General features: G+C 47.9%; 1 protein-coding gene across 1 annotated transcript in view; it reads right to left on the minus strand.

Moving 5' to 3' along the window:
• The window catches only part of EPHB1 (EPH receptor B1), a 447,427-nt gene that overhangs the window by 115,280 nt on the left and 306,620 nt on the right, over positions 1 to 25,527 (minus strand). Inside the window, exon 5 of the mRNA XM_036877356.2 lies at positions 14,741 to 15,076. Within this exon, the coding sequence (XP_036733251.2) occupies positions 14,741 to 15,076 (336 nt within the window). The remainder of the gene's footprint in view (positions 1 to 14,740; positions 15,077 to 25,527) is intronic.

Consider the following 25,527-nt stretch of genomic DNA (forward strand, 5'->3'; position numbering starts at 1 on the left):
CATGCTGACTGCTTACTGTATGATCCTGAATAAAGTTATTTGACTTCTTTGGGCCTCAAATTCTTCATCTGTGAAATAGGAATATTAATCCTCTTGTTAGAGACTTTTTTAATGTTCTGAGGATGTGCCCTGGGTGGTGCATTGCTCCTTCCAACGAGACCCAGTGTGTCAGGCCAGGGACCTTGACAACCACCTCAGAGTCTCCTTCGGGGTTCCCCACTGTTCACATATGCAAATCAACCCCTGTGCACAGTTCCCCAAGGCAAATGTGAAAAGCACAATGCAATGACAGCATTGGGTATTTATTTGATAAACATCTTTGAGGGAATAAATAAACATGTCAATCTAGTTTAAGAATGGGCTTGGAGAAACGGGAGGCTAAGAGCAGGGTTGCCCAGAGATTGGTGTGATGAATGCTCCAGAAGAGCGATGGTTTCCTGGGGCATCTCGAGATGACCTGAGTTTTTCTGGGAAGTAATCTAGGAAGTAAATCACAGGGTACCTGGGCCTTAAGGACAAGGAGATCTTGTGGCTCTGGGGAGAGGATGAGCCTCAGCCCAGCCATCTGCGGGTGTGCCTTGGACCCAGGAGTCTGAGATGCTCCTTGGCTCCACCCCTGCCCTTCTCTTGGTCCTGTCACCCATGTATTCTTACACCTAATATCCTGCCCCAACTCCCTTGCCCATTCTGGGCCTCTTCACTTCAAACTTCACTGCAGCCAGATTAATCTTTCCAAAACTTGAGTCACCTTCCTCTGAAGTTCAGAACCTTCAATGGCTCCCAGCTGGAAGAGCCCAATTCCCTTTCTGATGTTCACACTGTGGCAGCCACTGGCCAGTCCAAGATGCCACTCACTGCTCTCCTTCAGGAACCCACGGCTATCGTCCAACTGCTCCACTCACCACGCCCCAGCAGATTTGGGGGTCTCTGCCTGGGAGGCCCCCTTCTCTGGTCACCTCTCTTCATGACTCCACCAGCCTTCACAGGCACAGATCAGGCCACACACGGCCCTGGCTTAGCCCCATCTGATTACGACTTCCCTAGTGTCCCTTCCCTCCTCTAACACCAAGCTCTCACTTTAATTAAGAGTCTCACTGGGCTATAATCACCACCTTGGGTCACAGTGCACTGTGATCTAACTTTCCAGGTGCTCATCTCTGTTCTCCATCACTAGAATAAACTCTTTAGGGCAGAAGTCATGTTTATAGCCTCTTCCTACTGTGTTAGCACATAATAGATGCTCAGTAAAAATTTGCCCTTACTGATATGATTGTGGTCTCTTCTCTAAAAACATCAGAAGTGAAAGGGGTCAGAAAATCACATGGTTGCACCTAACGTGGATATTGGCCTTCAGAGGAGGAAGATGTGGAGGGAGGTAGGTAGCACTGTGATTCTGCAGCCTGCACCCAGAAGGACATGGGTTTGCATAGAGCAGTCCTCGGGCAGTGGGGCAGGAGAACTGCTGTGTGGCCGAGAGGCAGCAACAGGGAAGCTGGGCCATCCCCATCTCACTGGGATGTGTCAGCTCAAATGCTACCTAGCAACAGTGGTGTTCTAACTTTTCTTCTTTTTGAGCTGTGGAATCTGTTCTCCCAACAAAATTTTTCTTGAAGCATAAAGTGTGAAACAGAGAACTTCAGAGCTGCTCTGGATGAATCAGAAGTGAAATCAGGCTCTGATCCCAGAGGCCTGCAGCCAGTCCATTGCCTGTCCCCCACATCGCAGACTCTGAAGGGCCCCCAGAACCATCCCAAAATGCTGGGTCCCCTTGAGGCCTAGGATTAAATTATGGGAATTCCTAAAAGGCCTGGGTGCTGAGGTTGGGAGTGAGGAGACAGGGGTGGTGGGTTATCTTTTTCTTATATGAAACCCTCTTAGACAAAACCCAAAATCTATATTTAAATGTCAGCTAGAGTTCAGGCCCACTACTACTGAGGACAAGGAAGAACAGTCCACACACACATGGACTGTGCATAGATGAACCGTGTCTCCTCTGACATTTCTGTTCCAGGACAGAACTTCAGCGGGAAGGTACTGCTTAGATAACAGGTTCTCCCTGTTGATGAAAACTCATTTCATTACACAAATATGCTTGGATGTTACATTAGTAAGTCTGACTCATTAAATATTTTTGGTGCAGTACCACTTCTGGTCAAAGCAGATTAAACAAATAAGCAATTAGTTTGGAGACCAGGTATGAATACAAAAGCAGAATTCATTATTTTTCTAATTGTTTTCCCCTATTGTGGATTCTGGCTTCTTTGCTTTTGCCCTGGGATGTACCTTGAGGTGACCCAGACTCCCCTCTCCAATCTTCCTCTACCTCGGAGTCACCTGGAGACAGAGGACTGCTCCAGATGGGGGGCATCGGCTTGCTGCTGCAGGAAAACACTGGCTGGGTCTTGTCATGGCTCCGTGAAGCTGGGCTGAGAGAGAAAACCACAGGCTTCACACCCCCAGACAAGCACCTCCATCAGGGGTCCATCGACTAAGGGTTTGGTGTCAAGCCAAGGGGGCTGTGACAACAGGGACTTAGCGACTGCTCTGAAGATGTGGATTTATAGCAGAGCCCCTCATTTCTGATAATAATTCGAATGTGGTAGGGCTGGCGGGGAGAGGAGGGTTCTTTACCGAGATCATCTGCCTGACCCTGTTAATTCTCAAACTATGATCTGTATCCTGGGAACTGGTGAGAAGGGCAGAATCTCGAGCCCCACCCCAGATTCACTGAATCCGAAAGTCTGGAGGTGGGGTTCAACGATCTGTGTTTTCACAAGCCCTTCAGGGGATTCTGATGCAGGCTCCATTTTGAGAACTGTTGTTCTAGAAACCCAGAAGTTAGAATGTTAAACTCTGAAAGGACATCTGAGGTCATTCAGTTTTCTGTCAACTCTTAAAATTTATGGATTTGAGTGCTGAGGGCAAAAGAGGACAAGTGACTTCCCTAAGTCCTTAGCAGCTACAGCAGATCCCAAATAGGTCGGCCTCCTGTCCAGGAGGCATGTGGGTCCCCTCGCCCCTCCCCTTACACTCACATGCCTGGCATTTTCTCAGCCCGTTGAGGATGGTGTGATGGGGAGGGCAGTCGGGGTGGCATCACTCATGGATGACTGTTGCACTCTGGGATCCCCGGCCCCTCAGGGAGAGTAGGGCTCCCCACAGAGGTGGACGTGAGCAGAGCCCGTGCCAGAAGGGGGACGCATCCTGGCCAGTGGGGTCCTGGGAGCCCCTCTGCCACCTAGGTCACCCCACCTGGCTCCTCTGCCACACTGGGGTAGTCAGAAGGCGCACCAGGAAATGGCTGTTTATTGTGGAAAGAACAGCAAACCTGAACGCTGTGCCAAGGAACCTGGGAGCAATTTGGGCAACTGGTCCGGTGGTGGTGACCTTCCTAGGCAGGCACCCCTCGGTGCTGTGAGGGTGGCAGGGCAGGCCCATCAGGACTCAGGGGCATGGCAGCTGGGCACACCGCTCAGCCCCTCCTCCACAGGCCCACTAGCCTTTCCGGGGTGGGACAAGAGCAGCAGCAGTGCTGGTTTGCTGAAGTTGATCACAGAGGCAGTTCACTAGAAACACAGCACCTGAGAGGCCACAGGAGACAGCCGAGGGCTCCCTGCTGTAAGGGCTGCGCCCCTCACCCCACTCCCTGGCTGTCACTCATGTGCATTCAGCAGAGCAGCCACCCCAGCGGAGGGACCCACCACCACCCGGAGGCTGACATCACCACCACCAGCAGTGGGCAGGGGAGCCGCGCCTGCAGTCAGTGTGGCCTGCAGTCACCGCCACTGGAGGTCTAAGTCTCCTGACCTGAGGACCCAGAGCCCCTGCTCCCACAGGCGGTTGTCACCCTACAGGGTCCCGCTGAGCCCCTCCTTTACACCACCATCCCCACAATGGTCCGGGCCTCTTTCCCTTTGACACTGACTCCGGGGACACCTGTTCCCTGCAGCCCTCTGCAATGTGGAGGTTTGTGACCTTATGCCGGGCACACCTCTAGGTCAGGAGGCAGGCTGTGAGTGCCTGGTTCCCAGCTGCCTCTTCTACACCATTGTCCACAGACTCCTGCACTCTCTGCGAAAGTGCTAGTCCGTGGGGCTGGGTCACAGCTCTCCAAGCTTGAGGCGGCCCCATTCTCCCTCCCACCATCACTTGCTGACTCCCCGAAGACCCGGGCTTCTATCTCTGAGCCTTGGCCTTTTGTGGACGACTCACACCTCTGCTCAGAGGGAACTCTCTGTTCGCCAAGCCCCACAAGTCCCCATGTCTGTCCACTGCCATGGCACACTTGGATTTGGCCTCACCTGAGGTTGTTCCATGTTCAAAGCCACAAATTCAAGTATTCTGCTTCTTCAAGGCAACCTCTGATGAGCACACCACAGTTCCTGTCGGCCCCGCGCAGCCCTCTTGGCCTGTACTTCCCCTCATTGCATCAGCCCTCCCCCCGATTCACATCCCTCATTGTCCAGCTTACATTCCATCTTTGCAATAACGAAATTGGCAATACTTTCCTTTTCCTCAGGTGTGAGCTGCTTTATCTTTTCATAGAATACAACTCAACTTGACAGAGATTCACAATCAACTTCCCACTGGATCTGCTCTCCAGAGCCATCCATGCTCTGCTAAGATGTCACATAGCAGGGCAAACGGGCAGCTCTGTACATACATGACCACCAACGGGAATTGGCTCTCAAAGCCTCTGGGATTGCTGGATCTCCCTGGTCAGCTCCATCTCCCATTCTCTGCAATGGTGCTGCCAAGCTTTTTCCATTTTCCTCAGACCTTCAACACCAATCCTTCTTCCTACATTTCAGCTCCCACCTCACGGAGAAAACAGAAGCCTGAATATACAACGCATAAATAATACCTTAACATGGGTACTCAAATCTCCACAAATCGCACACATCATAACCGAAACTACCTCTCCTTGCTGCCATCCCTCAACATTTCTGGGAGCCTTGGCAAACCTCCTGTGTGTCTGCGAACAATCCTCTTATTCCCCTGCTTTGGCTTCTTTTGTTTGTGGTGTCGGCTGCCCGTGAGACTCCCCCAGGAAAGCTGCTCACTAAGCCAGATTTCTGGTCCCCTCCCTGAGAACACGGCCCCCTGGACTCTGTCGGGTACCAACCCACTTACCACAACCCTGCATCCTGCTTCCCTGCTGAGCTGCAGCACCTCATCACTGAGACTCAGGCCTGCCCTTTGTGCTTGAATCTCCCCATTTCCTTGGCAAAGCCGCCTTCCTTGCCCTCCAGTCTCCATCCTGGGCCCTCACTCCCTTCCAGGCATCAGATGAGCCAAGAGACACCAGGAGGTGCTGTCTCCACCCACTGCCTTCCAAGCTTCCCCTGCTACAATGCAAACCTGTTGCTGCAAACAAATGGCTGGTATAGGAGGCACCACCAGACCATGAACCTTCCGTAAGGCCAGCCAGGACACCCCAGAGCAGAGGACATGGTGCTGAGGTGTGAGAGGAGGGAGACCCAGTCGTGTCCCTTGGGAGCCCTCAGTCTGCCAGGAGAAATATGGCCTAAACACATGAAGAACTAATGCTCGTTCAAGAATGACTGTGTGGTCCTCATGACTAACACAGTTCGGAGAAGGGCAATACACGTATCCAGATTTTCTACAGGGCAGAGAGACTCACAGGGAATGAATGGGCCCCTGTTCCCCTGAGCTCTTCCGAATAAAGCACTTTCTCTGTCCCTCGGAAAAATAATCAATTAGTTATTAATTAAAGAAAGAAAAAAAGAAACATACACACATTTAAAACTCCTAGGGCTCAATTCTATAGCCAATGTTGCTCTGCAGCTCGGCTCTCAGAAGGAAGCTGACTCCAAGACCCGGGGGCTGGCAAAGACTCTCCCTTACTCTGGAACATAATTGGCGGTCCGGCACTGCCTTTATTTACCCAGAACATTTAACTGTGCCTTTTTTCCCCATCTTTCACATCCGCTCTGAGAAGATGTTAATTTTCTGAAATTAAGCACTTAGCTTGATTGCTGTTTTGTTAATTGCTGCATTCAAACCCCCTGGGGCTCCTGCCTGTTTAACAGTGATGGTGCTGTGAAAAGGATAGCAGGGAGTCGACAGTCAGGGAGTCCGTGTGCAGGTGGACAGACAACGCGCTGGGATCTCATCCTGACCACCCCCAGCTGTGGCTCCAGCAGCTGCTGCCTCGCCTGTGGGGAGGAGGTCAGCCCAGGTCATAGCAGAGTGTCTTCCCATGTTTTTGAAGGACAGTGCACCCAGGGAGGTCCAGGTCTCACCAACATCTGGGAGAATGCAGGGGCTTAAATGTAACCCCAGAACCAGCCCAAAGATGCCTGAGGAAGGGAAGACCACAGAGAGAGCTAAGCTGCAGCACTTGCTGATGCCTGAGATTACTTTAAGAAAGACTGAGGTATTCATTCGTTTGATAATTTATTAATTCATTCAATGAGCATTTATTAAATTCCATTATTTCAGGCACTTAGCTAGACACTGGGGAGTAACAGCCGGTAAGATGCACACAGGTGTGTTCTCCTGGAGGTTTCCATCGTCTTGTGGAGCTGACGTTTGCCGGGGCCCCAGCTGAACAGCAACTATCTCATAATCCCACTAGAGTTCCCTCTGTACTGAGGGTTATAACAAGCTCATACTTAGGCTTTGAATGGGTAAGGAACTTACTACCATCTCACTGCTGGTGTTTCCATATTCACTTAACAAGCCATATGCTTAGAGAGCCTTGCCCATGGTGGAGTGAGATAGGAAAGAGGTCCCCAGATCCCATGGGGCCCTTTTGTCATCCTTGCAGCGACCTGGGGTGGGGATGTTCTCAGCTGTTGTCCTGCTGTTGGCAGCATTACTGGGCACTGCTCAGAACCTGGAACAAAGATTCCCACACCCAACCCTTACACGGCCCAGCAGGGGATCTCCATCCATGAGAATTTCAGATGGTCAGTTTGTGAACAATCAATATGCCACCCAGCACTGTCACTGTAGAGCAGTAGCCACTACAGATTGAAATACTCTCTTGCGACTGCATGTGATTACGTCCTAACTTTTAGAAGTGAGAACTTTAGAAGGTCGTGGTACCAAAGGGTCAGCTGAGGGCCTCCTCAGGTCACTTTCCAGCTGGTCACCTGCTCACTTATAACTTTTCTGGGCTCTGGTCTCAGTCTCAGTAAGAGCTGTGGACTAGAATGTGAGCTCTATAAGGGACAGATTTTTGTCTGTCTTGTTTGCTCCTGTATCTCTGGTGTCTGGCACAGAGAAGGTACACAGGAAGCCTCAATAAATGTGTGTTGAGTACATGGATGAATGGGAGTCTGTGTTGAATGAGGGAATTCCAAAGTTAAGTGCTTCATTTTAAGTTAAATTTTAACTTAATAGTAAGTGCTTAAACAGATGAATACATTATCTGAGTGTGGTTGATTCTCACCATGTTCCTCTGAGTTGATCAGGGCTACTGCCATCATCCTAAGATTAGTCCCTTAAGTTTTCCTTCTAGGAGCCACAGAGAAGGAAGATATCTGGTCGTCTGGCTGACTGGGAAGGATCTTAGGATGTCACCTGTGGATCACCAGGACACATCCTAATCATCACACCCAGCCAGACACTTATATACAAAGTCATATGCAGGAACTAAATGAACCTGGCAAATATTTATCAAGGCTGTCTCTGTCTAGCACTGTCTGGTCTGCCCGCTGGGGTAGGAGAGCAGGTCTGATTCTCCGTGGAGCTCACCATCTCCTGCTGGGGGTGGAGGCCACAGCCTGGGTCACGGGCAGTGCTATACGCTGGCCTACTCAGCTCAACAGACAACACGCCAGTGTTTGCAAATGGTCAGGACCTTTCTGAGGTCACTTGGAAACTTCTTCTCAATGCCGGGGCTTAAGAAACAATAAAAACAACCTTTTTTTAGAATAACAGTGAGAAGAAAGTAATGAAATGAACAATGAAATTGAATAAAGAACAGTAAAATTTTCCTTTACTCAAGGCATTTTAATGTGCCTTTATTAATTTCAGTGAAAGTTTTCTTTAAAGTCATCCCAGTCTTTTTAAAGTTCTGACTCAATCTTTTCTCTGCTCTTGAGCAAATTCGCCAGCTACTATCCAATGAGACCAGCCCTTAAAAATGAACTCATTTCAGCATATGGATCTTAACACTCTAAATTTTTACAGGCAGCAGTGTAATATTGTTTTAATATTTAATTTTGAGATTTACATAATATCTTTCCTCCGAAGAGCTCAATATATTGCAATATCATAAAATTCCTTTTCATATTCAAAGATTATTCTTTATGCATGCAAATACTATATTTAACCAAGGAATAATGCAAATTAGGTGGTGTGTTCAGAGGAACTGGTGGGCTAGGTAATTCATTTGTAGGAAAAGTAGCATCTCTGAGTGACTTTAATTGTCTAGGACCTTCAAAAATGCCTTAAAAATGGACAAACTATAGGGGTTGGTGGCTATTAAAAGAACTAATGTAGTATTTTTTAAACAAAATTGTCTGGTGGATCGTGTCTGTGTTGTGGGCAGTGTGAACCTGTTAGTATTCCACAGGCGGTCAGCACAGCAAGCCATACATGAACTGTGTGTGAGACAAACATCAGATGTAAATACTGCTGATGGCACCATAAAAGGGAAAGGAAAAGTGTTGCTTCTTCATGCACAAGACGAGGAGAGATGCACGGGCCTCTCGGAGCAGTGGGCTCAGCCTGTACCAGGTACCCAGGGTCCAACTTCCCTCCTACCCTGACGGTCAGCCCACTGGGATGCAGACCTCATGGTTCTCCTTTCCGGTGCTCACTCCTTCTGTGAAGCATGGCCGCACCAATACCTGTCACTGATGGGATATTAATGACATCTGCCCCAGACAAGGAGCCTGAGGGGCCTTGGAAGAAAAGAGCCTACAAAGAAAAAGTCCAGCAAATTGCTGTCTGGCTCAGGACATATTCTTGGAAGTGATGCTCAAGCTCCCAGCCCATAGCCTGGTTTACAAAGTGATTTTCTATCCCATCTCATTTGCTTGCCACAACAGCCCTAGGAAGCAGGTGTGATTACTCCCATTTCACAGCTGAGAAAGGAGGGATCAAGGCATTTCTGTGAACTCGCATGACTCATGTGAGGAGCAGAGAGAGGGTCCAACCTTGGGACCCCCCCACTGCTGCACCTCCGCCAGGGTGACCGCCCCATGGTGTAATGGTGGAATGCGGCTGGAACAACACAGCATGCCCAGCGTTCAGGCTTGGGTGAGAATAAGGTCAGCCCTCAGAATCAGAGGTTAGTTACAGACCGCAGCCAACAGGCCAAAGCCTGAATTGGATTCGTTTGGCTCTCAAGTGCTTTGCAATTTTTAATTAGTTGTCAACATTTTAAATCTGAATTGGCAGTTTACAAGACGTGGCAGCCCTGGGTATGGCAGCCCTGGCTGGAGTGGGTAGGGGCCACCCCTGTTCTCTTCAGTTCCCTGCAGGCCCACCATACCCTACTGCCCGGCTCTCAGCCTTGCTCTGCTCCTCCCCATTATTTGCCTGGCCTCATGGGCATTCAGGTTTGTTGTCTCTGTCTTAGATGGTGCCAAATCCACGGACTTTATTTTATCTTGCCTTGAGTTGATTTTTTAGATGGTCTGATTTGTCTTATTTATTTTTTCCAAGATTTCTTCTGAGGTCAACTCTGACACTCTGAATCTAGTTGGCACAAAAGAGAAGTAAAGTTTGTCATTCACTTTAATTCTCTCTGACAGCCAGATGATCCAGCCATCAGTCCGAATCTGGGGGCCACGTGCCAGAGAGTGACTGCAAGAGTTAGTGGTGATAACAATCTCTCTGAAGATGGCTTGGCCAGTGGAACAGAGAAAGTTCCACCTCTATATTAAACTTAAGGCAACTGTATTGAGTGCAAGGCTACATCCCTGAAGACCTCACATAAATCTGAGCTTGCATAATTCATGACCAACTCAGACTGAAGATGATGGACGTTTTTTTTGACAACTAAAGTGGCCCAGCTATATGACAATAGCTTTGAGAGAGCATACAACTTATATGGCTCACCACAATACCATTTTTGATCAGTCACAGGATAAAATGGCCATAAATCTGATTTTGAAACCCAGAAATATTCATTTTCTGGCTGTGAGATGCTGAGCAAATGCTGGAAGAATTCTGACCCCAGTTTCTTCATCTGACCCACCTCAATTTTGTGAAGAACTCAGTAGGGGCTTGGCACATTGGAGGTGCTCAAAAAAGAGAGTTCTCTGCCACTGCCTATGGGCTGGGTAAGGATCCTATCCTGGAACTCTCCAAGTGATAGAAGGTCCCTGAGTAGCCATGACTATAGACATGACTGGGGGCATCATGGAAGGAGATGGAGGTTCTCCAGGTCTCAGGACTCACAGAGCCTTCAGTATCCCTGTCATGCTTGCTTCCAGAGAAAGAACTGTGTCTACTGTGTGTCCAATAGACCACAAGATGATGACCAGATCTCCTATGGCCTCTTAGATCACAACATTTAGGATCAAGCAAAACCTGTTGGTGACTTTCTCTGATGATCTGATGCCTACCATAGCCCTTTCTGTTGGGTATCTAAATCTGCCAAGATGATGAGCTGCCTGCCTCCATTGGGCCGGGCTCATGAGAGCAGCAAGATGCAGCATCAGTGTGGCATGTCCGGGCTCTGAGAAACAAGAGCATGACAGTCCTATGTCTGCTGAACAGTAAGAGCTGCACACCCAGCCAAAGATGTGGTCCATAGCTCCTAAACACAGGAGGAACCAGCCCAGAGCAGCGAGCAACCTCCCGGGACAGAGTTTGATGTTCAAGAGCATCAGGCTTCAGATCAAGTCCAAAACCACTTGGCAGCCAATCTGTCCAAACCTTTCTCTCATCCAATGTCAAGGACCAGTTCACCTTGGGAACAACTCGTACCCCTCAACCAATACACACTCATCTCCCATCTCAGCCCAGAGGCAGGGAAAAATATTTTATGGTTCAGTGTCACAGAGAAAATTGTGACAGGGTAACAGAGGCTGCACACTGAGCCCTCCCCACCCCCAGCAGGATGGCATTGGCTGACTCTGAATAACCCCTCCATGCTCCAAGGCTATGAAAGCCTGGAGGGACTGTCCACCTCAGAGGGCAGGAAACAGGAAGGCAAAAACAAAGGTGATGTCTTATTGACCCTCCTCTAACCTGAGGTTCCCCAAACCCTTTTAAGTCTCTGCTTCCTTACCTGAAAAATGGGAACAGTAATGCCCAAGTCACAAGGTAATTATGAAGATCAAATGAGTCCATGAATTCCAAAATTCTTTGTCAACTCAAAAGCAGCATGAACATGAAGTGCTTAAACGTGATGATTATTACTCACCTACTCCTCCATCAGGGCCCACTCAGTGGTCCTCAGCTATTCCAGTTTGGGTAGACACAGGAATAGGCATTCAATAAACACTGATCAGTTGACTCACAGATTGATTTCAGGGCTGCTCTTGGTCAAATTCTTTACCTGCCATCTATCTACTCATGACCCAAACAGTAGGACAGTGGTGGCCAGAAGCACTGACAAGGGTCACGCTATACCGTGAGGTCAGGATGGGGAGGCGGACTTGGATCTCACCCTGAGTGGAAGAGCTCAGGGGTGCCCTGGAAGGGGGTCAGACATGTCACAACTCACTGGTGATACATGGTCCATCCACCTCATCTCTTAATGGAGCTCAGTCATATGGCTTTTATGCCTGCCCCTTAGTCTCTTTAATCTCTCATAAACTGTGTAGCCTCTGTTTGTGTTTCTTACCTGTTCTTGCAGAGATACAGGCTCAAGGGTTTATTGAAAGGTTCTCATCTTTCTTTTTTTATTTTGGTATCATTAATCTACAATTACATGAAGAACATTATGTTTACTAGGCTCCCCCTTTCACCAAGTCCCCCACACATACCCCTTCACAGTCACTGTACATCTGCGTAGTAAGATGCTGTAAAATCACTGCTTGTCTTCTCTGTGTTGCGCAGCCCTCCCCGTGCCCCCAATGCACTATACATGCTAATCATAATGCCCTCTTTCTTTTTCCCCATCCTTATCCCTCCCTTCCCACCCATCCTCCCCAGTCCCTTTCCCTTTGGTAACTGTTAGTCCATTCTTGGGTTCTGTGATTCTGTTGCTGTTTTGTTCCTTCAGTTTTCCTTTGTTCTCATACTCCACATATGAGTGAAATCATATGGTACTTGTCTTTCTCCGCCTGGCTTATTTCACTGAGCATAATAGCCTCTAGCTCCATCCACGTTGTTGCAAATGGTAGGATCTGTTTTTTTCTTATGGCTGAGTAATATTCCATTGTGTATATGTACCACATCTTCTTTATCCATTCATCTACTGATGGACATTAGGTTGCTTCCATATCTTGGCTATTGTTAATAATGCAGTGATAAACATGGGGGTGCATCTGTCTTTTTCAAACTGGAGTGCTGCATTCTTAGGGTAAATTCCTAGGAGTGGAATTCCTGGGTCAAATGGTATTTCTATTTTGGGTTCTCATCTTTCAAACAAAGTTATCTGTTGGTCAAAGTAATTTACTTCACCAGTGGATTCACCCAAGCAGTGTGATGGCACCTGTTCCTCAGAGCCCTGAAAGCCACAGGTTATGAACCACTGGTCACCTTCACATTTGTCTTTTAATAACTGTCTCTCAGCAACTCTAAACTATCTGACCCCAAACACCACAATTCCCAAAGAGAAACCATAGATTGGAAGGTGCAAATGGAGTTGAGTTTACAAAAACAAGGAAGGTTAAGAATAAAAGGCCCACCAGAGGGGGAACAAAGGGCATGAGAAATGTGCTCTTGGAGGAGAAAATGGGTGAGGATAAAAATACAAGTATTGAGTGTTGGGGATGCAGGGCCCCTTGCAGAAGCCCTGGTCCCTCAGCTCCTCTGCAGCCTGGGAAGGTGCAGATGGCAAGACAAACAGATGGGCAGGTTTGGGAATAGCAGGGTAAGGGAAGGGAGGGGCAGAAATCAAAGCAAACCAATATAAGTGGCAGGTTTGTTCGCACATGCTTAGAGAGACAGAAAAGACAGCCAAGCCCAGCATAACATGACAGCCTGGCAGAATGATTATTCCCAGAAGCTGGGACACTAAAATACTTCAGCCAGTTTTCTGCCTTAAACTTTCCAAGGGAAATACTGCTAACAAAGGCTGCCCATGGTACATCTCCACATGATGCAAAAATTTCTATTCCCTTTTCTTTGGGTAAGACAGACTGTCATGACCTTTGTCTCCACGGCATTGGGGCTGGGGTCACCAGCTGGAAGCTTCCACACTTCCACACTTATTTTCTCACCTCACATGTATGCATGTAAACACGTGACCATACACATACATACAAACATGCACACACGAACACACACACGTTCACAGCAACAACGCAGCCATCTGGACAGCCATGCTCTCCTACAACACCTTTTTTTCTCCTCAGTTCTGACAGCTTAAACCCAAGAATCATCTGCCACCAAAGATGCCTGGTATTAAAAGAGGCAGAATGAGCCCAGGGCTGGGGAGGTGAGGAGTAGCAAGAGATGGTGTAGGAAAGAGGAGGTCAAAAAGGATAGTTCCATGGAGGGAGACAGAGCAAAGAGAGTCACCTGACTCATGCTGTTCCACTAAGGAATTGTCCTTGCATTTGTTTATTGAAGAAAATTTATAATTCTAAATCAGACCATGGTACATTCCCATGACCCCCTTGTCTATAGACATGATGCTCACTTCCTCTCTGCAGCCTGTACCCTCACCCCAGCAGACACATTGCTCATTTCTCTCTAACTCTCTTGGTATTTACTGCACATGTACCATATACAATGCTTAGGATTTACCACACTGCAGCTTTGCATTTATGTCCTATAAATTCTTCAGTTAGTGAGTTTTGTGGGAGGAACAACAGTGTCCAAGTATCACTGTATCCCTCACAGTGTCTAATCCACAGCTTGGCACACAGTGGGTGCTAAATAACTGTCACTCAATAATGAGTGAATAAATAAATGTACGAATGAGTGAGGGCATGAATGGACTGGTTAAATGGATGTAAAAGATGAATTGTTGCAAGAGGTGTGAAAAGTAATAATGAGAAAAGGTCAGAAGAGTGAGAGATACAGAAATAAAGAGAAGAAAATGTATTGTGAGCTTTGCAAACCACATGGAGTTACCAGCTATCAGGAGTTCTCTACTGGCAATGATCTGAGGTCTCTATACCAGTGTAGCATTCATCTGAGTAAGCTATAAATAAGGCGTTCTTGAATTTCATGGGTTTAATTGAAAAATAACCTATGAAGGCAATAGTGACTTTATCACATGATTTCTGGGAAGTTTCTTTCTTTGGGTTTTCTAATAAAGCGGCACTGGTGTTCTCAAGACTGTGCAGTGCTTTTAGCCACCCATCCATCCATCTGTCCATCCATCATTCCAAGGGCATTTGTTGAGCCTGGCTAGACACAGAGCACTGGGTTCCACTCTGGCTTGAATACATATCTTTGCTTTTGTGCTGGGTGCAAGAATATTCCTTAGAATCTGGCTCACATTCAGAGGTGAAACACCACACCTGTTTCCCCTATGGGACTAATGCCCATCACCTGACAGCGTCACTTCCAGGAGGAGGCCTGAGGGACAGCCCAGCAGAACAGGTGAGGCTGCTGCTTTGTCCCTCACAGAGATAGAGAGAGAGCCCACCGCGCACGCAGATGAAAGGGACACAGACATCCCTGTACTTACCCGCTTGGTTTGTGGTGATGTTGACAGAGACATGCTGCGGGGGGAAGGGACTCTTGCTGGAGACCCCATTGACGGCCTGGATGTCGAAGGTATAGGGGGTGTGGGCCCACAGGCTGCTGATGGACACACGGCATTCGGTCAGGCCCAGCTGCCTCGGCACAAACTCCACGTTGTCGTCGCAGCGGGAGCAGCTCCGGCGGTCGGCCCGGCACTTCTTACAGATGATGTTGTAGGTCACGTCATCCCTCCCACCTGTCTCCCTGGGAGGGTGCCACTCCAGAACGATGGATGTCTCATTGACAATGGAGATGACATTTCGGGGACCTGATGGGACGCCTGTAGGGAGACAAAGTAGAGCTCGGTGAGGCTGGGGAGAAGCCTCCCCATCCAGCATCTCTGTCTGCCCTTGGTGCGTTCCATCCTCATCACATGTGTGTGCCCCTCTTCCCACTCTTAGCCCCAAATCTCAGAACAGTCTGAAGAAAAAATGGTGGATGGAGATGACAACCTGTCCCAAAGTCCCCTTTCAGTCACCCCCACAGGGTTGCCCTTCCTTCAATCATGAGTGCCAAAAGAGGGGAGGGTGCCACGACCCCCTTTCAAGACCTTTCAGTCTCAACACCAAGCTGCATCCTCCGGCCACCTTTAGTATATAACATGTATGTGTATTAGAGACGAACTGCTTTCTTGTGTTTTCTTAATTGGCATTAGAACTCAACGGTTGAGGGATATGAGTGGCATATCAAAAGCCCCAACATATTCTGGCATCTGGCACAAAATCACACACAATTTAGGATCTATGTGATGTGTGTGCAGGGGGCGGAGTGGGAGAGTTTCTCTGTAGGTCAGATTGCCAGACCACCTGGATAAATACACACATTACACAAGCTTTGGTGCATTAAGACAAGAAGCAAAGTTGGGTGGGAGGTTCATGCAGCTGCCATTTTGATGCCATGACATAAGAAGAGTATAGAGGTTTGTTCTAGACATTCTCCTGGCTGGTTTACATGTATTTAAATCCCTCTAAGAATCCTAGTGTAAAGACATAATAATTCAATTTTATAGAAAGTGAAACTAGAGCTAAGAATGGGGACTGGCTATAGATGATGTGCTCTATGAGAACTGAAGCCAGCGTGGACACCCATATCTGCCTGGTTCTAAAGCTCATGTTCTTAACTATAGCCCTGTGCCATCTGCTAGTGAAACCAGGAAACTGCTAGGAAGAAAAAAGCTGTCTTCAGCCTTGGCCTTACACCAATGTAGTATTCCAAAGGTTGGTGGTAGGATCTGCTCATGGACAACAGGAGATTTGAAGAGACTCTCTCCTATAAACAGCCAGGCTCACTGGGGCTCGGCAAGGGCAGTCTCATCCCTCTTGACAGCTCTGTCTATGGCTCCTGTTCACACTCTAGCAAAGGTTGAAATGCCAGTTGCAAAATTCTAGAAAGCTTGTTCCTTCATAGGAAAGCAAAATACTGCTGAATTAATAGCCACAGTGCAGGGAAATTTGAAATTAAGTTAGGAGAATCTTTTGCCCAAGAACAGAAGAGATCACAGCCTCAGTTTCCCAAACTGAGCTTTGCATATCTTCAGTGTCTAACTGATGGAAATGAATCCTGTCTGAAAGCTCCCCCCGCTTCCAAACAGTGGCTCTGCTGGAGCAGCCGCTCCTGCTAGTAATGCATTCAGAATTTACACACGTGACTGTCGCCAGCTGAACGAAGACATGTGTAAAGTGGTTCATGCTGAAGACAGGAATCAAATGCCAACAAACAAAATGAGGGAATAACAACAAGGTCGGGGGACACCAGGGAAGGATTCTGTGTTGAATCAGTCAACAGCAAGCAGCTAGAGTAGAAAACAAATATCAAATCCGATTCTATTAAAACATGAAAGAAAATCAGTACTGTACTATATAAAGCCCATTAAGCCTGAGATACAGCACAACTTACATGCATGCCTTTAACAGGGCAGGATTCATAAAGCATTTTCACTAAAGTCTTGCAAAGAGTATTCCAGAATTCCCTACCCATCTGCCCAGGGAAAAACATCCATCTCTTTTTGGATCAGCACACAGCTGGTACTGGGTGGGCAGCTGGCATGCCCTAGGTGGGCTCTCCGTGGGCCAAGACAGCCTCGCCTCAAGCTGCACTATTCATTACCATGCATACTGGCCACTGCCAGTTTTGAACATGCCTGTTTGCTCAGACGGATGAGACCAAGACCATAAGCCCCCAGTGGCCAGTACCATTGCTTGCCTGTCTCACTGTCAGAGCAGACAGCCTAGCCTCAGCCACAGGCCACTGTTTCTCATACTCATTATCAGACTGTTTACTGAGTGCTTGCTCTATGCTAGGCAGGGGGTAAATCCTTTAACAGTGTTGTTTTATTATATCCTTGGGATGTCCTGAGGCTTGGGCAGAAGGGTAGAGACAAACACTGTCTGCAAGAGTGACCATCCATCCTCCCACCTTCTGGAGACCTCCCCCATTTCAATGATCTCTTCTCTTCCTTGACCTTCAACTTCACCCTCTCCCCTGACTCCAGCTTCTCCATCTAAACTTGCATAAGTCTTTGCCACTTTAAAACTGAAACACTGTCACCTGGCATCTTTCTACGTCACACATCCTCTCCTCTTCACTCTCCAGCCCAGCTTTTCTAAAGCAGAGTCACACGTGCTGGCTCTGCCCTTTCCCTGCTCGGCCCACTGAGCCTGGACACTTCCCCACTCCTCTGCCACGCCTGCTTTTCCTTTCGCCTCCTATTTGGCAGATCCAGGGAACACAGTTGGGTCCTTACCTTCCTTGACACACTGTGTTGTTGCCAGCCAGACCCTGAAGTCCCATCTTCTGGGTCCCCCAACACACAGATCATGACCCCAGTCTGTCTACTCCATCTCTTTTTCCCTAGACCTTTCCCTTCCTCTATGTCCCCACCACCTCAGAATCTGGGTCTTGTCAGTTTTCTTGCCCTACTGCAAAAACCTCCTAATGAATCTGCCAGCACTGCTCTGCGTCCCTCCCATCCATCTCTTCTGCCAGAGCATGAGTTCCAGAAGGTACATGGGATCAGTGTTCCTCTGCTCAAGCCTCAGTTACCCAAAAGCTTACTGTCCTTTCCACGTCCTTCAAGTCCCCATGTAGTCCTGCTGAGCTTGATGTCATCTCCAGCTGTGGCCCTGCATATTTTGGCCAATAGGATAATTCCTGCTGTTTCCTGGGCACACTAAGCTCTCCTCATACCCTTAACCTCCACACAGACTTCTCTCCTCTGTCTGGAATTCTTCTCCTCTTTATCTACTTGCTGAACTCTTGATCACCCTTCAAGGTCCAGCACCATTCCACCAGGAGGCTTCTCTGCTGCCTGCAGTTATGCAGCCCACCTATGGCTTCTATAGCCCATTTCTAGATGCCTAACCCAGATTCCACTATTGCATGGTCTCGTCCTCTGTGGCATCCTCACCACACTGGGGTCTCCCAATGGCGAGGCTGATGGCTGCTTGTCTCTGTGATTCCCATGGCCAGCACCTTGCCTGGGGGAGGACCCTTCCACTTGGTTTTGACCTCCACTCAGTGTGCACACCTAACGACACATGTGCGCAGCCCTCTCCAGCCCGAGCCTGAGAAGCCTTGTGGTGGGGCTGGTGGAGGGTACAACAGTGGCAGCAGTGGGGACCCTCTGCTTCTGTCACTGAGAGGCCAAGGCTTTGGTGGCAAGTAAGGAGCTGATTTGGAAAGGCCTGTCCTCTCCCTGATCCAATGGTGTCCATGGCAGCTGGGGAGCCCCCCCATTCCCCCTGATGATGTTACTCCACGTCTGTTCATTTGATCCCCACTCAGGAAGAAAAGCAGTGGGTTTCCAGGAACATTTTTCATATTTATGTAGAAACAGCCCACATATGAAGCAACAGCTGCCCCCTTTCTCATCCCCAGCTGCACTGCAGAGCAAGTGTACCTGTGAGGCATGGGCAGGGTCATGGTTATTGAGTCCAGGACTGAATTCACTGGAATCCTTTCCTTCCAAGGAGTGGGAACAGACACAGTGACCTTCCTCTAGAGCGTGGACTCAGAGAGCGAGGAGAACCTCAACTCGTGGGTCCCTCCTGCCCGCATCCTCACAGGGCAGCTGCGTCTTGTTATCTTGGAGCCCAGCACAGTGCCTGGGCTCACAGTGCAGGCGTGGAGCCGGAGGTGGCCCAAATCTGGCTACAGACAATGCCTGGGATCCCACACTTACTCATTTGGCCCTTTCACAAATACTTCCTGCACTGTTTTTAGGAGACAGCCAGACAGACATGGCTCTGCTGCCATGGAGCTTACATTCTGGTGAGGGAAAACTGATAGAAAGAAGGAAACATGAAGACAAGTGAGATGATTTCACATAAGAAAAAGTGCTGTGAAATAAAACAGCCCCCAGGACTGCTGCCTCACCATGCTTAGCTTAACTGCTGCTCCTTCATCTACGAGGCCTGCTCCAGGCTGGTGAGCCAGGGCCCAGCATCTGGGCGGCTAAAACAACGATGGTCCTAGGTCTGTGCTGGTCAACCTGATGGTAAGGGCACATTCCTGCAGGGAAGCAGCTCAGCCTCTCCCGTGCTTGAACAAAGAGTCTGACCAGGGCAGGTCTGGTCTCTGAATAAATCTCCCTGGAGGAAGGTGCTCAGGCCACTTTGCTATTCCTGCAGACTGCACTGCCTGAGTTTGGGGCCCCACCCCTGCAGGGAGTATCTGTCCAGGACTAGGGGAGGCCAGCTGGAACGACCAAACAAAAATGTGAAAAAGCAGAGTGGAGACCAGAGCAAGAAGCAGACCTGCTGCTCCTGCCAGCAAAAACCCTATACCTTCCGTGGCAGGGCTCAGAGCCACGGCCTCCTTGCCCAAGCTCTCTGGAGTCATCATCTTTCTTAATTACCTACAGACAGGTTTTTTGAAGCCTCCCTGATCTGTTGCCACGGTTACTACTGATGAAAGCTTCCCAAGGAAAGCCCTGTGCAAAGTCAGTCCTGTTACAGGATGAGAAAACCACTGAGCTAAGAGTCTGTTTGGATGAGAGGAGCATGTAGGTCCTGGCTTAGCCGACGGGGCTCTGTATCTTCCAGAATGTGTCTGAGAGTTAGCCCGGCCTGCCTGGAGCATAGCTGGCACCAGGATCTTAAAGAACTAAACAGACCTTTTGAGAGCCATGGGATTGCCCTATTGAGCTCCAAGGGTTGCCCTGTAGAGATAAAATCTCACACTTCTTAATGTGATTTGGGCCAGACATTTCTTTTTAAAGAAGGAAGACAGGGTGGGTGGGAGAGAGTGGGTAAGATTATTTGGAGGTGTTAGGCAGGAAGTGAGAGCATGCCCACATAATCAAAGAGAAAATCCGCTGAGGACAAGTCCCAAAAGCCAATTCCTTTACCAAGAATCTGAAAAAGACCAACCTCCAGGTCTCAGAATTCAGATGTGAATTTCAGGCTGGCCCCTGGCAGGGTCCAGTGAACTGTGCATTGCTGCGGGCAGGGTCTGCGTCCTTTGACCCCTCCCCACAGGGAGCTGGTGAGGACAGCAATCATGGTGAGGCAATGTTCTCCTGGAAAGCCACTGTGCAGACCAGGATTGTGCTAGCCAGAGATGGGGTCCTCCACATTGTTTGCCCAGCTCCTTGAAGCATCTCATGAAAACAACAGTTTTTCCCCAGAAAAACAAACAAGTCCTTGAACACAGACATCATTTTTCAGAGACTCTGAGAGGTTCCTAGTCCACTGAAACCAACGAATGAACCCCCAAATGTTCACAGCAACTAAGTTAAAAATATTCTCTTGTTGGTAAACCTTGAAAAAGTGAATGTCTAAGCCTTAATTTTATCACTGAAAAGTGGTAGTTTTGAGGATTTAATGAAATAATATGCTCAAAGAGTTCAGCTTTGTGGCTGGTCACATGAAGAACTTAGTAAACATCAGCTGCTATTATTAGTAGTATTGACATTATTGGATGATCTGGAACCCTGACTTGCTCCTCAAATAAGACTGATCTAATTCAGCCATTCATTCCTTGAGCAGAGACCCCATGCCCAAAACTGTGCTGAGCATTGCAGAAGTCATGACGATATGGAGATTACAACTCATGATGTTGGGGAATCAGATGCTTATTAGTGAGACAAGACCCCACACCTGCTGAGTATTAGAAATTGTGGACACACACAGTTAAGGGTCAAACAGACACAAAGAATTATAAATGTAAGCTCAATGCAGAACACAATATTTAGTGATGGTACCAGGGGTCTTGCCTGCAAGGTTTGAGCTATACTTGGAGAAAAGCACTGAGGATGTTATCTGCTCTAGTCTATACCCTCCGGGCCACCTAGCCCCTGCAGCACAGCCAGGAAGGGGTAGCACCCTAGTCTTAGGCTGTGTCCCCAGAATGTCCAGATTTTTCTACCTCCTGGTCTCAAGACTGCTGTGTACACCTATACATACAGTTCCTGACCTCCCAAGAGGTGGTCTGGCTTTGACATAGTATCTGTCCTTGTTTGATCTCCCTCCCAACCCCTCCTTTACTCCCACAGTCATCTGTGCCCTCTACTTGATCTTCCTTTAGGAGAAAGTGTTGAGATAAGCTCTGGGAATGGGCCAGGAAGGACATTGGATATTGACCAAACTCATGAATATTTTGAGTCAAAAGAATGCAGAAGCAGTGTTCTTATGGCTGAGAAGAGTCAAGATTATAATTTAGAAAACTAACTGCATAATTTAATGTGAGATGAGGGTTAAAAGGTGATAGAGATCAGAAAATGAAATCAGTGGTGTTAGGGAGCAGGGAGACATGGGCGGAGTGGCTATCAGAATGATAGTGCATCAGGACATCTCTGTACCCATTTCTCACTGTGTCATAGCCACGTAAGAGAACCATGTCTGAGAGATTGGAAGGCCTCCTGGAGAAAGGGGAAAGGTCCTTGATACTTTGTGTAGACAGATAGGAGTCAATGAGCAGAGGCAGACATAAAATGGGAGCTGTGAAGATCTGAAGAGGTTGTCTATGGAGACAAAATATGCAGGAAACCAAATCAGGCTGATTGCTCCACCTCTGCCCTCAATATGGGGATGAAAGCAGGCTGGTTTGGAGGGTAGCATAAGCCCAGAGAGGGGAAGTTTGCAACCATCAGAAAGGTAGTGGACTTATCAAATACACATGAAGTCAGCTTCATGTTCAGATGTGGTTCCCTCTTTGGTAACAGATCATTTGAAAACAATGTCAAAACAAACAAAAAACCACTCTTTATTCTTTCTGGCTGCCGTGTGAAGCTATGAAACTCCCAGCCTAGGTTCAACTTTCTCTCTCCTCTCCTTTCCTACCCGAGACACCAGTTCCTCTTTTACCAATCCCTCACTATGTGTAGAATTCCTGAATTACTGAGAGAGAATGGACAAGAATGACCACTGTCCTAGAGAAAAGGGTTGTGATGTGTGTGATACTGTTTCAGGACCTCGGGGAGGGGTATGGCCTGCAGGCTCCCCACCCACTTTGCTAAGGTCTGACGGATGGCAGCGGGGCAATTCCTACAGATTCTATGGCAGGCACCAATAACCCCACAACAGTGGTCAGTGGGGCAGAGATTGTCAGGTCTCATCACAGGGGTATGGAGGCTGGCTGTTTGAGGCCATATCAGGGAATTAGTAGTAAGTTATCAAGGACCTGGTGGAAAATAGTAGTATCAAAATGGACAGACTGCTGAGGCATCCTCACTCAACGGCAGAAGCTTACAGGGGCTTGAGATCTTTGGGAAAGCAGGCCAAGGATTGTCTACAGTTTATGACACATAAATATGAAGGTGATAGTGTCCAGAGTTCTGAAGTGTCCTTTTCAAGGAGGGAGTTGTCCTGGAGGCCTGAGACATGGGAGCTGGAAAGCTGAGTAGTGTCTGTCTCGTTGCAAGCTCAGGCACCCTGGTTCCTCCCTTTAAAATGTAGGCTGTTCCCCTGGGGCAAGGAGGAAAGGATGCTGAAACCTGGGAAAGTCATGCTATATTACTTTTCCTAACAATCCCAACATCCCCAGAGACAACTTAATGTCACCTTTGGAGCCAGTTTAAAATGAACCCCAGGGACATAGGCTCCCTGCAGATAGGCACCTGTGCCATCTGCATGGACAGCAGAAGGACAAGCCTTTGGTTTGGTGGGCCTTCTTTGCTTCATGCCATTGAGTGAGTGATTAATGCTGGTTGTTTGCCTAGAGTAGATTTCTACATGAACCATCTGAAAGAGCAGAGCGATGGTTTTGGTTTCCACTTCAGTGACGTTCTGTATGGAATTCTGAATTTTGTTTTAACAACAAACCTTAAATGCAAAGTACTGTCTTAGGCTTTTGGCATATTAATGAAATTTCATCCTTCAAGCATCCTATGAAGTAGGAACTATTATTCCTATTTTACATATAAAGAAACCCTAGCTCAGAGAGATGAACTTGCCTAAGTCACATGGCTGGGGAGTGGTGGGGTCAGGAAGTGGGCACAGGCCTGGCTGGCTCTCAAGCTCAGCTAATGACTCCTCACCCGAGCTGCAGGCGCCTGAGGGTATCAGGTGCAGGTGTGACGGCGATGCTCCCATGGGCTCAGGGGTGGGGAGAGGTGTCCTGCAGAGGCAGGAAGCTCTGATTCCTGAACTGTTTCAGTAGCTTCCCTTGTAGAAACAGAGCGACTGTGGTTCCAGGACCATGCTGAGCAAATCTGCACGTGTTGCTCATTAGGGTCTTGGAAACACTGGGCCTCTGCTCAGGCAATTCTCCTAATCATAACAGTTAGTAATAAGAAGAAATGATTAGTCAAAACAAGGAGGGGCCCTGCTGAGAGGGATCTCAGGAGCATCAAAGAACCTACACATTCCACCAAACACCAATATTTGTAGAAAGTACTTCCAGTTTCTCTGCTTCGATGGAGCTAATTGTCCGGGAGAGAGGGGGTGGATTTCACCTTCGGGGAATAGCGAAGGCCCCTCTACCTGGCCTGAGCTGAAGCCTGAGTGTCTAGGTTTCCCTGGAGGTGCAGAAGTCTTTGGAGGAGGGTGGAGGCCCCGCTGAAGCAGCAGCCTGTTGCAGTAGGAATGTGCTTATGGCCGGTCTTGCATCACTGCCTGTGATGGGGAGGGACAGAGGGTGACTCTTCAACTTGTGGCCCAAGATGAGACCAGAGAGGGAAGCTCTGACATGACTTTCCCTGCAGATTCCTTGGGTACAATGAAGGAGAACTAAAGGCCCTGTCATCTTAAAGGCATGGCCTTCATTTTGAGCCTTGAAATGAGGCCTCAGAGACTATCTGGAGTAGTGAAAAATGCACTGGATTCCCAAGGAGAATATCAGGGCTGAGTGCCAGTGTGTCCCTGGGCATGTCACTTATGCTTTCTGAGCCTAATCTTCCATTGACTCATGAATCAGCAATCAGTTCATCAATCAATCTTGATGTGCTTACTGAGCTCCTACTGTGTGCTATGGCCTGTATCTGCACAATGCCATTGACTGACAGGGCAGGTGGAGATGCCTTGAATTCATCAATTAGCCATTCAATTTTCCTTGGAGAAAGACTCTTCCAGGCACTGCAAGAAGATTACAGAGAAGATTCTTCCAGGCCCTGTCGTATACAGTTCTAAAAAAGACACGTGCTCCTTCTCTCTGGGTATACAGAAAAGGTCCAGAGATACCAACTCAAGGTCAAGGGGGCAAAAGCAGAGATAAAAAAAGGTAGGTATATCTCCCAGAAAGTTATAGTTCACCAAAATCAAGTCCCAATTCTGACACTTCATAGACGTACTCATTTTTGGAATGGAAATTAAGTGTGGAGGTCACTGGGGGTTCCTGGTGGTAAATGCCCTCTATAGTCCCTTCCTTGTTGGACATCCTCTGTTTGATTTTTCCAGTGATGAGAATTCACTACTCCCATCATTAGAGAGGCACCTGTTAATAATAAGCATAACCTGTCTGAAAATATAATGTAAAAAGGTACCTATTCAAAATAGCTGCAAAACCCATTAAATACCTTAGTTCCAATCTCCTGAGGCCTGTGTCCCCTGGATGAAGTCCACTATAAACTGCATTGAAGGGCACAAGAGAAGACTTGAATGCCACGCTCCTGGATGGAGAGACTTATAAAAATGATAGTCCTTCCCAAAGTAATCCATATATTCAATGCAATCCCAATCCTAATTTAACAGCATTGTGCAATGACGTGTCCAGCTGATTTACAAGTTCATCTTGGAGAAGAAATGTTTAAGAATGGGCAAGATTTTTTTTTTGGTATCATTAATATACAATTACATGAACAACATTGCGGTTACTAGATTCCCCCATAGCCAAGCCCCCCCACATACCCCATTACAGTCACTGTCCATCAGTGTACTAAGATGCTATAGAGTCACTACTTGTCTTCTCTGTGCTGTACTGCCTTCCCCGTGCCCCCCTCCCTCTACTTTTGACAATGAATAATATGTAGAGACTTAGTTTACCAGTTTCTGAAATGTACTGTAAAGCTACCATCTCTAGACCAACTGAAAACTGGTGCCAGAACCGACAACACAATCAATGGGAAAGAATAAAGATAAGTGTATACAGGCATTCAGCATATAATAAAAGAGGCATCTTACTAACATGCACAATTCAGTGGAGCTGATGGGATGTTATTTTTAATAAGGGATATAAGAATAGCAATACCACAGCCCATGCAAAAATAAATCCCAGATACAGGAAAGAACTAAACATAAACACTATATAAAGAATTGAAATATAAGAGAATGTTTTTATACCTTAGAGTGGGAAGGG

This window comes from Manis pentadactyla, chromosome 1 (genome assembly GCF_030020395.1).
Source record: "Manis pentadactyla isolate mManPen7 chromosome 1, mManPen7.hap1, whole genome shotgun sequence".
NCBI lineage: Eukaryota > Metazoa > Chordata > Mammalia > Pholidota > Manidae > Manis > Manis pentadactyla.